This window comes from Mobula hypostoma, chromosome 19 (assembly GCF_963921235.1).
Source record: "Mobula hypostoma chromosome 19, sMobHyp1.1, whole genome shotgun sequence".
NCBI classification, from domain to species: domain Eukaryota; kingdom Metazoa; phylum Chordata; class Chondrichthyes; order Myliobatiformes; family Myliobatidae; genus Mobula; species Mobula hypostoma.
The window spans coordinates 9,797,819-9,815,275 of NC_086115.1; the positions used below are offsets into that span (position 1 = coordinate 9,797,819).

The 17,457-nt window shown below is 41.2% G+C and overlaps 1 protein-coding gene across 6 annotated transcripts; it reads right to left on the reverse strand.

Moving 5' to 3' along the window:
- Window positions 1-38: 38 nt before the first annotated feature.
- nkx2.3 (NK2 homeobox 3) lies at window positions 39-17,111 on the reverse strand. 6 transcript variants are annotated; one of them, XM_063071310.1, is made up of 3 exons: window positions 16,688-17,111; window positions 3,648-4,049; window positions 39-2,511 (listed from the first exon to the last, which is right to left on the reverse strand). In XM_063071310.1, the coding sequence occupies exons 2-3, from the start codon at window positions 3,970-3,972 to the stop codon at window positions 1,883-1,885; spliced, it is 954 nt and encodes a 317-aa protein (XP_062927380.1). In that variant the 5' UTR covers window positions 3,973-4,049; window positions 16,688-17,111; the 3' UTR covers window positions 39-1,882. The 6 variants fall into 6 exon arrangements, with proteins under 6 accessions (XP_062927380.1, XP_062927378.1, XP_062927382.1 ...); XM_063071308.1 differs by lacking the exon at window positions 16,688-17,111 and adding an exon at window positions 12,227-12,579; XM_063071312.1 differs by lacking the exon at window positions 16,688-17,111 and adding an exon at window positions 10,879-10,989.
- Window positions 17,112-17,457: the final 346 nt, after the last annotated feature.

A 17,457-nucleotide genomic window follows, 5' to 3' on the forward strand; every position in this document is an offset into this window, starting at 1 on the left:
AATAAACATTTAATTCGTTTATTTTTTTTTAAACGCACACACAGAATTAAGTTTCATCCAGGGGTACATTCTTTTTAAAAGACTAACAATTTTAATTCTCCACACTGAAACTAGAAACAAAAAAGTGACTTAAATACTTGAGGCTACTTTTTATTACTTGTGAGCTTTCTCAAAGAGTTGAGGTGGTGTTTTCATACCTAGCCGAACCCTCCACTGGTGGCTCCAGTACGAGGATCAGTTAAAATGTGGAGAAATGCAAACCGGGTGCCTGCAGTTGTCTTTACTTCGCAAAGCTTTTAATCACGCTTGTATGTTTAAGCGACGCGTGCACTCTTACCGGCAGTTATCTTCAGGTACAAATGTCCAATGACCCAACACATGGGAAGATATTTTAACTGCTGTTTTAAAATGAGCAACGTTTTGTTAATGTTCCTCGTGTTTTTTTTTATATATACCGGAGCAGTCGTATAGTTGCCTATCAAAAAAATACCGGACCCAAAACAAATATGTCTGCACAAAGTACATTTATGAACATATTGCACCTCAACGTTTATTTTTTAATTCATTTAGTGTATTCCAACAATTCTTTGTATAGTAGTATGTATTATACAAGCCGGGGGAGGGGAGTTCCTTCACTAACAATGGCTATGCTATATATACAACTTTATACATGTCGTTTAAAATTTTTACAATCACAACTAAAGTACAATTTAGATGATCATTCTGCAGAATGCATGATACACTTTTTTTCGGAGAAAAATGTAGACACGTTAATAGTTCCTTCGTTCTGGTTGGGAATTTGTAGAGATTTCGTGGTGTATTTTTGCTGATATCGTGTTTTGAGGCACTTAAAGCAAGCCTAGTCTCCTCCCTTTCAGAGAGGACTCTCTAAATGCCGCATGACTTCACAACGATGCGGAAGCGTTCTGGGGTCTGTCAAATCACCCTCGGAAATAGGGGCATCGATGATACCAATGGGGATGGAAGGCTGAGTTCAAACATTGCTTCCCTCTATATGGGTGGCCTTGAGTAAAAACCCATCGCGGTAGTTGGAAAACTTGAGATGTTAAAAAATACAACGGAAATAAATATGGCAGCAGTTAAGGGCCCTAACTATTTTTCCCCACTTTGGAGAAGTAAACCAATCTGGTCTTCTGGTGACTCCAGCCCCACGTCTGTGAGGTTGCCTCTGATGTGGACAGGCCTTACCAATTGGGTTCAGCTCTAGAAGGCGGCAGGTCGCCTTGACCGAACAGCGCGGAGCGACGGGCAATAGATACAGTACTTGCACCCGCATCTGCAAGGGAAGACGAAATTATTCGTAGGGCGACTCTCTCTCTCCCTCTCTCTCTCTCTCTCTCTGCTATTCCAACCCAAGCTCTCAGTGGAAGAAATGCTTGAATTGTCAGGACGCGAGAAATGATGTGAAATGAACGTGGTATTCCACTAACTTAAAGGGTGTGGCTGGAATTTATCTCCTTTGTCTTGTTTCCTACCTCTCTACCCCTCCCCCTCCCACCCACACCATCCTGTGACCACTGTTGGTCAAAACAATTCAGGAGGGCAGAAGATGATCAGGGTTGGGATGTAACATTGCTTAAAATGGTTTATATGTCCTGAGGAAGCCTAACATTCAATCAAACCATACCGTGAAAAATTACACGATTTAGGAAATAATATGTAACATTACAGACAGGAGGGACATATTAATATTTGGCGCCCAGCTTTGCACCGGGTGTCGATCAACACTGGCTTTTCCAGTCGGTGCTCGTGAAATGTAATGATAACGGTGGGTGGCCCTTTTAAAAAAAATCGAATGACCGACATATAAAATGTTCAGAGACACCTGATACATCCAAAACGACTGAGCTCAGAAGACTTCTTACCAGGCCCTGATACCTTGCAGAGTTCCTTGGCAAGCGGGCATGGCGGACGCCTGATGTGTCTGTGTCTGCATCGCGCTGTTCACGTTACCGAGATCCACATTCATAAAGGCATTGGGCGCTGAGGAAGGCTGCAGTGACGGGATGCTGGTGTACGTATAGTTCGCGTTATAGGCCGGGCTGCCGCCGTAACTGGCGTAGGAGGTTGGGTAGCCGTTGTAAGCATACGCGTTGGCTCCGACGCTGTAGGGACTGCTGTAACTTTGGGATCCTGCTATGCACGGCTTGCCGTCCCGGACCAGCACGGGAACGGCCACGCGCCTGGGCGGGGGTGGGTGGTGGTGCCCTGCGAGCTCCAAGGATTTGTCCTGGCGTTGTCTCTTGCACTTGTAACGCCGGTTCTGGAACCAGATCTTCACCTGGGTGGAGGTCAGTTTTAGACTGTTTGCCAGGTGTTCCCTCTCCGGCGCGGATAGGTATCTCTGTTGCTTAAACCTCCTCTCCAATTCAAAGACCTGAGCTTGTGAGAACAGCACGCGAGGTTTCCTTCTCTGCCTCTGCTTCGGACGCTCCGCATCTTCACTCCTATTATCCTCGCTTTCTGGAGACTTCTTCAAGCTGCAGTTCTCTGCGCAAACACAAACCAACCATTAATATCAGGAATATTAGTAACCCTAGGCACTATTGCCTCTTACGACAGGGTATGAGATTTCCAGATCAGGGAATATAATTTTTAAACTCGCCCAGCTATTAAATCCGGGGCGAGAGGGTTAATCTCCTTCAAAATAGATAGGTTTAAGGAGATGATTATCACCAAGTTTGGAATTCAGAAACTGCTTCTAATTTCCGCTAAAGTAACATCTTGGGCTGCTGAATCATTGGTCTGATTTAAATTCACATTCAGGGTTAAATTCACATGCAGCGTATTAAATAAAGCCTTTAAATTTCATAAAGTAAAATCACCCTAATCTTAATCCTCATAATTTTGTGAAGGTAAATTTCTCATTGAAATGCTAATTTTATACCTCGAGTAGATGCATCCACATACCAGCACACTAACAATATTAAACACTTTAATTGAATACCTGAGTTTACGAATATTTTAATTCTCGTCACTGATCACCCTAAAAGTACATGAACACAGGATATGTATCCATTAATGGAGCTTGTTTGAATAAATTCCTAAACACGCTGTTACAGAACCACCGAAATACAGGTGTGACAGTGGGACCAGCGAACACATTTCAGAGTTTTTAATTACTATTTCAAAGAGGCGGGATATAATTAGTATAAATCTCTAAGAGTTTGGAAATACACTCGGGATTTCCACTGGAACCCAGTCTCCACTTTTCCGATTAACAATTATTTAAAATGACACAACTCTTTAAGTAAAAGTATATATTTTTAAAGTAAGACATCACCTAATTAGTTAAATCTTGCAAGAGTACTATCAATACTCAAGTATGCTCGAAAATATAATTAATATGTTTCTAAACTCCTCGTTCATTATTCAAGGTGTTACATTACAAGCTTAATGTTAACATTATATTTCCGATGGCTTTTTGAAGACCATTAAACCGATAATGGTTAACTTCGCTTGAGCATCGCCACATTTGCAAAATAAACTTTTGGGGGCACGTTTTTAATGCACTTCCATCTCAGTACAGGAGCATTAAACGAGTAAGCCAGAGGGTTGTCACATTGTTTCACGTTTCAATCAAACGCTTTACAAAGGGGGGGAAAAAATCGTTTTCAATTACTTACTCTTGTCCCGGTCCCGCACAGTCACGTCTTCTAGTTTGTTTTCGCACGGACTCCTGAGTGCTCCGTGAACATAAAGCTCGGGAGAAAGGCTCACGTCCCCCTGACTGTCTTGCACGGACAGAGAGTTCAGAAAGGAAATTTTCTCCTCGTCATCCGAGAAGGTGGAAATTTCTCCCGCGGCGTGCATGCAAGAAGACGGCGACTGGAAATGAGACGTTAAATCCTGCCGCAAATGATGCGTTACTTGCTGGTGCGAGTGCTGCTCCAGATTTAGGATGTCTTTCACCGAGAATGGCGTCGACGTGACCGGACTTGGAAGCATCATGCGACGAACTTAGTACTAAATTCGCCAGTTTAATCACCAATCTTCTTTGAAAAATCCAGCACGCTTTTTTTTCTTTCCTAAATTGCAATCGAAAACAAAAGATCTCAAACTCCCCGTAATTGCAAATCTTTCCCCCTGTGTCTTGTACAATTTTACACGCAGCCACTGTGGAGGAGGTAGGGATTTTTTTTTTGCCGCAGTCAATGGATTGCACACTGTGCAGATTCGCCGAGTCCAGTTTTGTTACTGCTCGGCCACCCCGGGAAGCGGGTGACGTCACAATGGGGAGGTGGGCGGGGCCAGAGCCCGGGGACGTCGTCTGTTCCCGATTGGGAGCGCAGGGAAGCCGGAAAGCGCGCGCCCAGTGGTTATCCGGTCGCCGATTGGCCGGCCGGACCGCTCACGTCTGCCCCCGACGCGATCCCACCCCGCCCCCAGCCAAAAGAAGGTCACGCGCCTGGCGCAGCTCGGCGGCCCGGAAAGGACGGGGCGGCCTCAGCGTGAAGCAATGCAAATCGTGATTGAGAATAGTAACTGTTCATTATTGCCTTGATATTGTGTAGATATTTACTTTAAAGCACAACACAAAACGAAATACACTTTAATTTATTACGTTTAACTCTTATAATTGCAATACAAATTACCTGGAAATTTTACATACTATATTTTTTAAAAGCTCTAAACTTTCCATATTTGCAATGAACATATAATTAGTATTAATTACTTATGAAACATAGTTACTGGAAGCTATTAACTAAGCAAAGCACAAAAATCACTGCTAATGGTGATAATTTTACTCAGTGATGAACATTATCTACGTTATTAATTGCAGTGTCCCGGTATCTTTTGGGCACATCAACCAAGCCGGGTTGTGAAGCCTCGGCCGCTGGGTATACTTAAGACAAGCGATCGATATGTAGTTTAGATGCTACGGAGAGCCGGGGAGACGAGGCAGAAAAGAGGCGCTGAGTTAGATCAGTCAAGATCTTACTGAATGTCAGGGAGGCCGCAAGTGGCCGAATTACCGAATCGATGCAATTTTTAAAATATGGTCACTATTTTCATATCTAGAACATTACAAAGAATTATCCACGTGCATATATTAATGTATAATATCCAATGGAAAAAGTAATTAGGAATAGATAAATTACTACAACTTATCTTGAATAATTAGCTCTCTGTAGCTGCCAGTATACATCACAGTACATAAAGGGCATTACCCTTTTCTGCATATTTCAAACACACCGATCACGTACCGAACATGGGCCAATAGTGTCACGTTCTTCGTTTCTTTTTGTGTTTTTGTTTTAGGAAAACAGAACCAATAATGTGTGCACCCTATTTCTGCCCCTGTTGTTTTTGGCCTCTGGATATCTTGCGGGTTAAACAGTGGAACCGCGCTGAGGGCAGCGGGAAAGCGAGACAATGAACGATCCGCGTGGGGCGGGGGATCAACTTTGGGAAACGGGGAGTAATCTCGTAGAAATTTCAAACTAAACAAAAAACCACGACATGCCCGCGTGCTGTGGTAGATAAAAACTGCTTGGAGACCTTCGAAAAATTAGTCGACTTCAACATTTAATTTTCCTCTTATCTGCTTTTCCTCAGCGCGGATATGGAATCTCGCTCACTGCTTAAAAGAATTCTGAGTAATGGGAAGATAATTTTTAAACAGCCAGCAAAATTTATAGGATTTTTTTTAAAAAAAGCATATATTATAACGGCCTCAAAACAACATTAGCTGAGGATGGAAATGATGTTGAACCTCGAGAATGTTGGAGCAACGGATCGTTTTATCCCGGTAACACTCTTTCTCACCAGGATCTTGAGGGACGATTTAACTGTGAACCGTCGCCCATACTGAAAAAGGCGTTTTTATCGGGATTGGTATATATTTATATATATTGATCAGATGCCATTGTTTCAATGGAAATGCTGTTATCTGTAATGTTTCCAGAATTCAATAAACATTTTCGTTGTTCAAATACGACAAAGGGAGTGTCATATAATTCGCCACAGTGTAAATTACTCTGTCCACTTCAATCATAACAGCCACCATCCTTGCTCGCATTGAATTGTTTACATTTCTGTAATCTGCTGTTTTTAAAAACTTGAGATTAGTGTTATCTAATCAACAATTGCTCTCATCCGTCTCTTTTCTTTAAAGCAACACGTTGGCGTGATTGTAAAAAACATTAACTGCGAATAGCCAGTTTTGACTGTGCCTCGACGGTAGCTCTCCTTGCGGGAGTATTCTCCCAAAATCGGATAATTTAACAAATAGGTGCATTTCGTCCCGTTTTCATTGTAAAGATATTGCTTGTTTATTATATTTAAATGAAAACAGCGGAAGGTTATATATTACACGCTAGTACGTGGAAGGCTTCGTATTCGTGGAAACTTCTGAAATTTTTCTAGCATTAATAAAGTTGCGAAATAAACCTGCAGACATTTCTGCATTCCTTTCAGTTAGCGCTCTCTATCTCAAACGTATGAAGCAATCAGATGAAGATTACCACTATGATGGATTCACAATTCGAAAAGCATATTTCGCGACCACTTGTGTTTCCTTTCCGAAATAATATTTAAATAATATTTAAGTGCCGATTAATTCGTTCTCTGTTTTGTTTGTTTATTTATTACGTTTTGTGTTTGCACAACTTGTCAGTCTTTGTGTGTAGTTTTTCATTGATTCTATTCTACTTCTTTGTTCAACTGTGAATACCTGGAAGAAAATGAATCCCAGGGTAGTATTTGGAGACTTATACGTACTTTCATAATAAATTTACTTTGAACTTTAATTACTCTGGTATCTGCATTAACTTTATTACACTCATTTCCCCACACTCAACGATTCAGGAACAGCTCCCGCCCCCATCAAGTTTCCATTAACCATTGAACTTTCCCTCACGTTCTCCTCCTTTTTTTGAACTATTTATTAATTTTTGTAACTTAGTCATCTTCCGTCTGCACTGTACTGTTGCCCTAACAAATTTCACGTTAGGCAAGACAGTGATAACGACTCCGATTCTGACTCTGTGGTCGATCGGATCAGTGCATTTGTCGACTCGAAAACTCTCCAGTGTCGGCTCTGTGGAACTGAACACAGAAGCGTAACTAAGTACGTTGCTGTTAATTAGCGGTAATTTAATTTAACATTATTCTATTAATTAGTTCAATTATTTGCAACCCGTTCCTCGCAGGGTCAACTAAAGCAGCAAGAGACTATTCATTAATTCAAGCCTTCAGCTAAAGCAAGAACTACCATGACACTACTCAGAGCTGTCAGCGAACGCATTAATTCATTAATGCTTTTAAGGATTGGTAAAGAGCCGGTTTCAAACAATTAGAGAGGCTTCTACGTAGAGACAATGAAATTGGATCCGATTGGAAATTGTACCGCAATAAATAAAGAGACATTGAAATGATAGGTATAAGAAGTTTAAATCATACATCATCACAGGTAAACACTAATAATATTGTTTACTGTACTGTCTGATCATTTATTCCGATTTGAGTTTTTAGCCAAATGTCTCTACTTAATTTTTAATCATTTTAATTTAAAATTTCTCCGAATTTACGGAAGCGTCGTTCATGTTTTAATCGTTCGCTTATTTCTCCGCAAGCACGTGTGATTCGCCTATAGATAGATCTGCTGAGAGCAGAAGTCACTTCAGAAGCCTGCATTATGCCAAACCGCAAACTGTGCCGATAACACGCGTACTGTAACTCCTCTCTCCTACCACCTTCACTTCTCGATCAGAAATGGAAGCTCCAACTCAAATTTTGGATAAGCTCCCAGAGAAGCAGGCATGGACTTGCGCGGCGTTCTATTTGTATGATTTAAGTATAAGAGGACACTTTATAACGGCGCTTACATAATGTTGCCGTATCGGTATACCCAAGGATAGCACCACCGCTGTTCGCCGACATCTGATCGTTCATCCGGACGTACGTTTTAACGCGAGGAACGTTCGCCACAGGAGACGGCACAATGTTCTTTAAAACATACCTACGGGGCAGTACAACAGAGCAGAGGCACAGTTTGAAGTCATAAACATTAGGAGACTCTGCAGATGCTGGAAATCGAGCCCTAATGCAGGTTTTCGGCTGTTTATTCATTTCCATGGACGCTGTCTGGCCTGTCGAGTTCCTCCAGCATTTTGTGTGTGTGAACGGTTTAAAATGATTTATTTTTCACTTGCTCGGAAATTAAATTGTAGAAATAAACGACCATAAACCACTTTTATCCACTTGGCTCCTCGTATATTGATGAACTACGATTTACTTTTGACTAAGTAACAAGGAAGCTGATGGATGTACAGGTCTTGTTTTGTCCATCAATCCTTTCAGGACAAATTAGAAACATAGAAAACCTACAGCACAATATAGGCCCTTCGGCCCACAATGCTGTTCCGAACATGCCCTTACTTTAGAAATTACCTAGGGTTACCCAAAACACTCTATTTTTCAAAGCTTCATGTACCTATCCAAGAGTCTCTTAAAAGACCCTATCGTATCCGCCTCCACCACCGTCGCCGGCAGCCCATCCCACGCACTCACCACTCTCTGCGTAAAAAACTTACCCTTGACATTTCCTTTGTACCTTCTTCCAAGCACCTTAAAACTGTGCCCTCTCTATACATTCTATGCATACTCTTTACCTATATAATCTCCGTTTAGGTTAGCGTGTAATAAAATAATCGATGTGATAAGAACTAGTTTAACAACTGTAAAAATATATGAAAGTTGAAAGTTACTTTCGCAATTCAGTACGTCTCATTTATTGACGCCTGTGAATAACACAACTCTTCTGTACATTAGGACGTTTCTGTGCTCCGATGAAACAATTTCGTTTCAAGTTGTTTCCAACGTTTCAAACAAAAAGAGATTCTGCAGATGCTGTTAGTCCACAGCAACACACATAAAATGCTGGAGGAACTCAGCAGGTCAATAGTAAGTGTCTACTGTTTATAGCGCAACATGGATGCTGCCTGACTTCTCGAGTTCCTCCAGCATTTCGCGTGTGTTATTTCAGTGTTTTAATTCTCCAGGGCCACAACAGGTAGCTTCATTAACTTATAGAGTGCAATTTTTTCCCGTCCTTTTGTCGTGACTAGGCGCAATAAGTGAAGCAAGCTGCAATCTTTACAAGACTAGCATTTTTACAAGCATCTCATAAACCGCGCAATTACCTCTATTTTCCGAGCTTCCATTTAAAAAAGAGGTAGTGCCGCCGTACTTCGGACCGCGATCACCGGCCGCACGGCGTTGCGCAGTTTTCAAAAACGGTCAGAGGGAGAAAATTTACTCGTTCATACACCCGCCTCTGTCTAAATACCATTTCTATTTCAGGTGATATCTGGACTTTAACAGTCAAAGATTTTAGCTGATTGACCTAATGTGTCGACTCTAAATTATGAATCTCCCCGCATATCCAGATTTCCCAATTTCCCAAGTTTCCAATATTTAACAATTAATAACTGCATTCTTGCTATCCTGTTCATACATACAATTAAATCTACTCTCTGCATTTTTTAACGTTTCCAGTGCGGATTCTCAATTCACTTTAGTTGCGGACAGAAACTACTGCACGAAACAGCCAGGAATTCAAACACGTTACATTCCACCCCTTTTTATCTATTTCCCAGGCGCCCTTTGAAATTGACATTTAATAGGGCCATCACCGTGATGGTTGTCAAGTTATAAACTGTTAAAGCCATTGGAAGTTACTTTATTAATCTAACAATAATTTATAGGTTGATTCTGCCAACCTAGTTTACTATCCGCGACACATTAAGTAAATCTTTCCTAATATAAATAGTAGCGCTGCTTTAGATTTCTCCAATCAGTTTCACAACCCGGGGGAAGTAGTTTAATATCGCACAATCTCTATTGCCCGTGCTTGTCTTTTAAAGCCGATAATCTCTGGTTTATTAATACCGTATGACGTGAAAGGCACCCATCTACTTCAATTAAAATTCCTTCGGCTACAGAGTGTTGGCGGTGTTGGCCGATAGGATCTGACACTATCAAGACTGGCTTTCCGTTCTGGAGAACTGCAGAATGGTCGTAGCTTGGCAGGACCCTCTCTCTGCACGCTGGGGAAAGGTTTTACCAGAGAGTGAGAACGAGAGTTGTTAAGCGACCTTAAAACCTCTCTTTAAAAAAATGATAGAGCGACTGCAGATAACACAATCGTGAGTTTCGGCAGCCTGCTAAATATACACCGCTTTGAATAGAAAGTTAGTGGTTAAAAAAATCTACAAGGGAACCAGAAACTCCGTGTGTTTACCACATCCATTATAATAACGTTTTCGGAGGCCTGCTGTATATCTGTTAAAGCGCCAGTAGTTTATCCAAACTGCTGAGCTCCCCACAGACTTAATAAGTACCCGCTCACCGTTACAGACTTGCTACTGAGAGGCACACCGGCCACGCAAGAACGAGGTGGCTGGAGGGTTTGGTTTGTAGCCTTAGCTTTTCAGGCCAGAGATCAGAAATCAGTCACGAAGAAATTCCCGAACATTCACACACACACACACCTTTATACACGCAAGAATGTGACATTAAAACCTCATCGAGAAACGCGCGACATTCAGAGCACCATCGCAAACCGCACACAATCGCCTACGTTTACACAGTACATTTACCATACAGTGTGTCATACCCACGCAGGTGCGCGCACACACACGGGCACAGACGGACACGCGCGCGCGTTCACACAATCACTCACACACACACACACACACACACACACACACGCACGCGCGCGCGCGATAGAAACTCCATCCTTAGATTAGGACCAAACCCGCTACCAAAGTTTTAGCATGGTGCTAAGTAATTACATTAAATGTATACTGTGGTTTACAATATATTAACATTGACAAGAGGGCGAGGTCAAACCTTAATCAGGAACAGAAGCGTTTCTTTTCTGATGTAAAATCTCTTATGTGCTAGAAGAGGAAGGTTACTTATATCAGCGCAACACTTCAAATACCAGGCATGTTAAATGGATTGCTCTGTAAGCCCGAAGGAGACTGGCAATCCTTTATCCCTTAAACTCGCCATTCCAAACAAGACGAGAAAAGATGTTTAAATTCAGGTTGTTTATTCTCCGGATACATGAGCATCCGGGGCCTTTGAAAGATTATTTCCCTCCCTTCCAACAGTATAAACAAGAATTCACATTGCCCAGCTATGACCAGATAGCAATAAATCACAGGGTAGCTTTTTTTTGCTGGGAAAATAGCTGTTGGCGAGACTCTACGGCGATTTTATTTTTGCTGTTGTTGTTGTCTTGCGATTGGGAACCTTTCATTTTCCTCGCCTCATTAACTCCACTTTTTCCAAATTCTTGAATATCGAATCAGTTACAGCTGAAGACGTTTAAGCTCGCGTTGCTCCCTGTAAAGCTTCAAATCTGTAAATATTATGCTGGTAAACGGACCTGCGACTCAAAATATATTTCCTGATCTATGTGAAGTATTTTAGTGCATGTGTACGCGTTAACCATGTTGTTATCTACATTTATAAGTGGGTTGGTAAATATATATTCCGTCTGTGTGCGTGGGCACCAGTAAGTAAATCCATATGTGTGAGTTCACAATTTTGTACTTATGTGGATAAGTAGATCATCAAGGTAGCTGTTTGCGAATCTCTCTTTGCAGTACGTGTACGTATGGATATTTATCTGCATAAATGTGGGGTCGCGGGTGCAGAAAGCAAATCATGGGTGTTCGCTTCATAGTATAAACAGTAGTTAGTTGTATCGTGGATTGACTTCACGAGAAGAATCGCCACCTTCTTACAAACACTTCGGCAGAGTGGAACCTGATGGTAAAAACGCGAAATCTTTCACAAGTTTCCCTAAATTTTATTCACGTAATGGTTAATTTGTAACAGGTTTATTGTTGTCACGTGCACTGAATCTTACAGTAAATTAAATAAGCAGGGATAATCTCAAAAAAAATTAATTATAGTGTCAGAACTATTAATGCACGCGTTCAATTAATCTACCTCATGGATAATCTATAAAGTACCAAATAAATTATCAGGTTAGCAGAGATGATTTAAGATGCTTTAAACCGTTAACATCCTGTACCTCACCTTTCAAATACATTGTAAGCATTTCTCCTTTCCAGCACTTCATTCAATTTGATTAGCACACAATGTTCAGCAGCTAAGTAATAAACACAATATCTGACCCACCTCCCCCCGCCCTAAAAAAAAAGCTGGATAATGCAAGTGATACCGTTAGTGGTGTTTCCGCCTGACTTCTCTTCCAACGTTGGGAGATTGTCGCAAGTCTTGTTTGAATAAAGGAGATTCCTCATATTATCGGAGATCCCTACGGCATCTGCATATGTGCATGCTTTACCTGGCTCAGCAAGGTGAAAGAAAAAGGGGAGAGAAAAGCTACACCTGTCACACAACACGGCGCCACTGGCAAATGCTTGGGTGCTACTGAGACTCCAACAGAAGACAGCTTGATAATCCCCATCCGCTCGCCATCAACAATATCTTGTTTAGATTGAAGACTCCACTCTCTTCACAGCGCTCCGAGCCCAGACTGTTAGTGCAGACAAACAGCTTTTGTCTTTAAATGGAGAAACGGAGACACCAGCTATTTTTTTTCCATGATGTAATATCTCGCCGACAGACTACAATCCTAAACCACCCTAAACTAAACAAGTACAAGAAACAATAGGTAGAACTTCTCCCCCTCCCTCTCCCTGCACACAACCTCCCCATAACGTTTCGCTTTGCAATGGGGTTGTGAGGAAGTGAACGGTGTACCATTGTCACACACACGGGCAACACTCATTATTAATAAGACAATGTGAACCCACGGTGATTGCGTTATTTTTTTTCACCACCAATACAACGATAAGTCAAGTCACACCAGTAGAGTGGCAGCGATGCTGTTGATGTATATTAATGTAACAAAACAGTATTGACAGCATTGAATAGGCAAGTAAAGAATGAAAAGGCATTGCAAGATTTACTCTTATATTTTTTAAAATTATGAATAAGGTTTATTTTGTTTAAAAATGTGGCGGTGAGACATTAGCGACTACGGGCGTTTCGTGTTTTTAGTTTCTCCCTATGAATTCAGATGAGCACTGCAATTTCGAATTTGAGGGAAAAGCACACTTTAATTTAATGCCGTCTCTTTATTTGTAAATTGTATTTTTCCTGGCGTAGAACGGGGTTATTATTCCATATTTCCCAATATGGCATCACATACGACAAACACTGGTAAAATAATACACATGCAAGCAGAATTAGGACTGCAGTATACGAGACGAGATGCATAACGTTGAAGGATTTAGAAGATTCCACGGCTTGGAAATTACAAAAATAAAAGATTGTGTTGAACTTTCATGAACGCAGTAAATCACGTGGAAAGATGCGCTATCTGTTCATGGGAAGGTTGTTATGAATAGACTTGAGCCTATTAATCTTTTCTTTTATTCGCTTTGACCAGTGTAAACTTGTGAGAGGTGAAGTTACGAGCTTTGCGTGTATCCAATTTGAAGGCAAGATGTGCTACTACAAGGAACATCACAGCTATTGCTGGTGCAGCAGAAATATTAAAACGAGGCGCCCGAAACATGGACAACCATCACTCTTCCAGGCAAATGAGAATTTTAACAATGTCACTACGACTGTCCTGATATCAAATGTTAACGAATTCGCCTTCGCCACCTTCCAGACTAACTCGGGACATTAATACTCGCCTGAGGATTGACTGTTTTCATACGACTGCACGGGTTTTGTCTCAAACAAGAGAAAATCTGCGGGTTCTGGAAATCCAAGCAACACACACAAAATGCTGGAGGAACTCAGCAGACTAGGCAGCATCTATGGAAACGTCGACGGGTTTAGTCTTATCAGCTCAGAGCTTCAAGAGAGGCCTTTTCAAAATAAAATTCTGATCAGAATTTTGTTCTCATTTGCGATAAAGCCCAGAATCGCCACATGTACAAACTTTTAGATCAAGCAGAACACTTATATTGTGCTCACCAACATTACCGATTCACAGTGATATTTCTTTTAAAAATATGAACTTCCTCAGGTTTATCATGCAGCCCGGAACCAACCTTCGGCCCATCGTGTCAGAGGCGACCATCTACACCAATTCTACAGCAGCATCCCGCCCAGTTGCAAAGAATGTGTTATGCTCCATGGTAGATGTTTCCAAATCTATGTGCAATCTTAGATGTGGCGATTGTGGGGATCCTGGCGAATGAAAACAAACCTTTTTTTTTCTTGGGCATTTGTTTTTTTTCTCTCTTCCATTTTATTCTCACCGCCTCCCCCTCGGTTAATTTAATGCAATTTAGCGATGTGGGGGTCTACCTCTAACTGAATAACGTGGTGTATTGTTGAGTTGTGGACAGGCTTAACTAAACATATCATATGAATGAGCAGACTTTGATAACTGCTTATAGTACTCTCCATAGCACACCTGTACAAATCTGCGAGAGGCTTGGTATGTCACCAAAGACTCTTGCAAATTTCTACAGAATTACTGAGGAGAGAATTCTATGGCAGGGCCAGCGCACAGAATCAGAAAAAGCTGCAAACTCTGCCAGCTGCGTCCACCATTAAGGAACCCCCATCACCCAGGACATGCCCTCTTCTCATTGCTGGTATCAGGGAGGAGGTACAGGAGCTTGAAGACTCATACTCAACACTTTAGTAACAATTTCTTCCCCCACCCCCCCCCCGCCATCAGATTTTTGAATGGACAACGGACCCATGTACACTACCACGCAAAGAGGAGAAAACCTGCAGATGCTGGGAATCCGAGCAACACACACAAAATGCTGGAGGAACTCAGCAGGCCAGGCAGCATCCACGGAAAACAGTACAGTGGACGTTTCGGGCCGAGACTCTTCATCAATCCAGTACACTTCACCAGAGATGCTGCCAGGACTGCTGAGTTCCTCCAGCATTTTGTGTGTGTTGCTTACACCACCTGGCTATATTTTCTGTTCTTTCTTATACACTAATTATTTAAATCATTTTAAACATATATTTCTTATCGTAATTGATAGTTTAAAAAATTATTATGTAGTGCAATCTACTGCTACCTCGGAACAACAAAATTCACGATATATGCCAATGATATTAAAATTGATTCTGATCCCAATATTTACAGTATATTGTACGCTCGAATGCATTCGAGATACATCGAAGTGAAAATTTATGGCCGATAAAATCGCTGATCTGAAATTCACCAAGTCGGTTTAACATGGCACACCGCACTGTTTGTATTTTGAGTAATTTAAAATAATATTTTAATTTAGTCGAGCCTGCCTTTTGTTATGTTCTGTTTTTTATTTCACCCGTAGACCCAGCCGTTATTGTATACACGCGCGTCTAAATATTTGGTTGCTCACTGTTTGAAGCTAGAGAGGATGATTAGAAATACCCCGGCCACCCGTGGAAATCTGATTTCTGAGGAGAAGAAACATAAAACTCGAAATCTTTTTTTAAAAAAAGCTGGGGTTTTAATTTATCCGTCGAATGACCGGTGACAAATACACTCGCCGTGTTCTAGCCTTGACGTTTCGCGTTTCAACCCTGCTTTCTTTTAAATCTGAGTCCTGAGCCCTGAGTCCCGAGATTCTCACAATATCCATTTACAGTGGTCTGATTCAGACCACCAATCGGCCTCGATAAATTAGTAACATCACAGAAAAACGAATGATTGGAATAAAGCGAGTGTTAATTCCCATATAATTGAAAAAAAGTGTCCCATGTCAAGTAAATTGCAAACTCGGGGAAAACAGAACTCCCTGAAGGACAAAGTGGCCTTCCACAGAAATTGTAAGCTACTCATGAACACTTGGAAGTTAGCAATCAGGCATTAATGTTTAAATTATTGAGGCGTGTTAGATTTAAGGTTAGAAGCGAAGAAACATTGCGTGGGTGGAAAATTGACTACCAGCGGGCTCTGGATCCCATGGAAGGCAACTGACCTCTGGTTGTAACCATATCAGAGTAAAGTTTAGGTTCGTTTCAATCTTTGATTTAAGTCTATGTTCTCCCTAGTAATAAGAAGTAGTTAGTAAAATTAAGCACGCGTGTATACACACACACACACACACACATAGATCCTCTTACAAAGATACAAAGATTTGATCGCCATTACGGGCCATTTTAACTTCCATTTACGGATGTACATGGAAACAAAATACCGTTTTAACAAAATAAAGGATGTTGTGGTTAATAATGCGATTGAACATCTAGTCTGTTTAAAATGGAGCAGATTACTTGGAAACATGTGACTCAACCTAAAGAGACCGGCGACTAGAAGTCTCAGTATTACTGTCCCAGTCACGGCTATGGATAGACAGTAGTTGCAACCTTAAATCAACGTATCAAACACCACAAAGTTCCACAGTTCGCAGAGAATTCGGAATCACTAAAATCCTACCCTTAACTTAGAAGGAAAATCTATCCTTGCTACTTGCAAAAACCAGTTCTCCATTATCTGCTCACGCAGTCCCTCTCCGAGAAGGGTATGTGTACAGTCGTGTAATGCGGGTTCTCTGTACAAATAAAAAACTTTTGTTTACTACTTCTAACGAATTCTTCGAAGACCTCCAGGCAAACAAATACAAATTCGAAACAGACTAATAAGTAACATACAAATTTACAATAAATAATTAGAATACCCAGGTACTTAGCTTTTACGTACTTGCACGGGTGATGTGTTTAGACTTTACTGTAACCTCGGGTAGGCTAGAGGCACATCACCTCACAGACTAGCTATCCGGTTTCCCTCAGTATCCTCATGTCCCATCTCGCGTCTACGGCGACAACAATTTCAACTACCTTAAATGTGCATAACACGCGGACTCCGACTCCACGACTCCGCGTATCCGTGCATGAAAGGTGAAACAACTCGCTAGGATTTCTAACTCTTCGATTTTTAACAGTTGTTTACACGAACAAAAGAATGCTCCGCTCAGCGAGCTCACCGGATATAACCCTACCATGCCCGTGTAATCTTTCCATTCAAACGGAAAGGTAAAGCTCGAAGTCCCCGACCTGTCCCACATCGAAATATATATGATAGTTATTTCGAAATTATTAATTATCCACTGAGTGTAGAGTTCTCGAGGTTTTAGCTGTGATAAATCGTTTTATAAATGCTTTCAGCTAGATTATTTTATGCAAGTAACCGGTTGTAATTTTGAGACAATGCAGCAAAGCAATGTGGGACATAAATACGCCTGGTTCTGAAAACTAGAAATCGTTAAAGATTTGAATTAAATTATTATCACTAATGTAACGTGATTTATTTTGGGCAGCACTACAGTGCAAAGACATAAAATTACTATTGATTACAAAATAAATAAATAGTGCGTAAAAGGTTTATTTTCTCGGCCTGAAACGTCGACTGTTTGTTGCTTTCCATTGAAACTGCCTGATCTGCTGAGATCCTCCAGCATTTTGTGTGTGTTA

Bases quoted from the DNA above. Each gene is read 5' to 3' on its own strand.
- nkx2.3 (XM_063071310.1), bottom strand. From the start codon at position 3,972: ATGATGCTTCCAAGTCCGGTCACGTCGACGCCATTCTCGGTGAAAGAC. The intron at 2,512-3,647 runs GTAAGTAATTGA...GTGTTTGCGCAG, and splicing joins TGTGCGGGACCGGGACAAGA to AGAACTGCAGCTTGAAGAAG.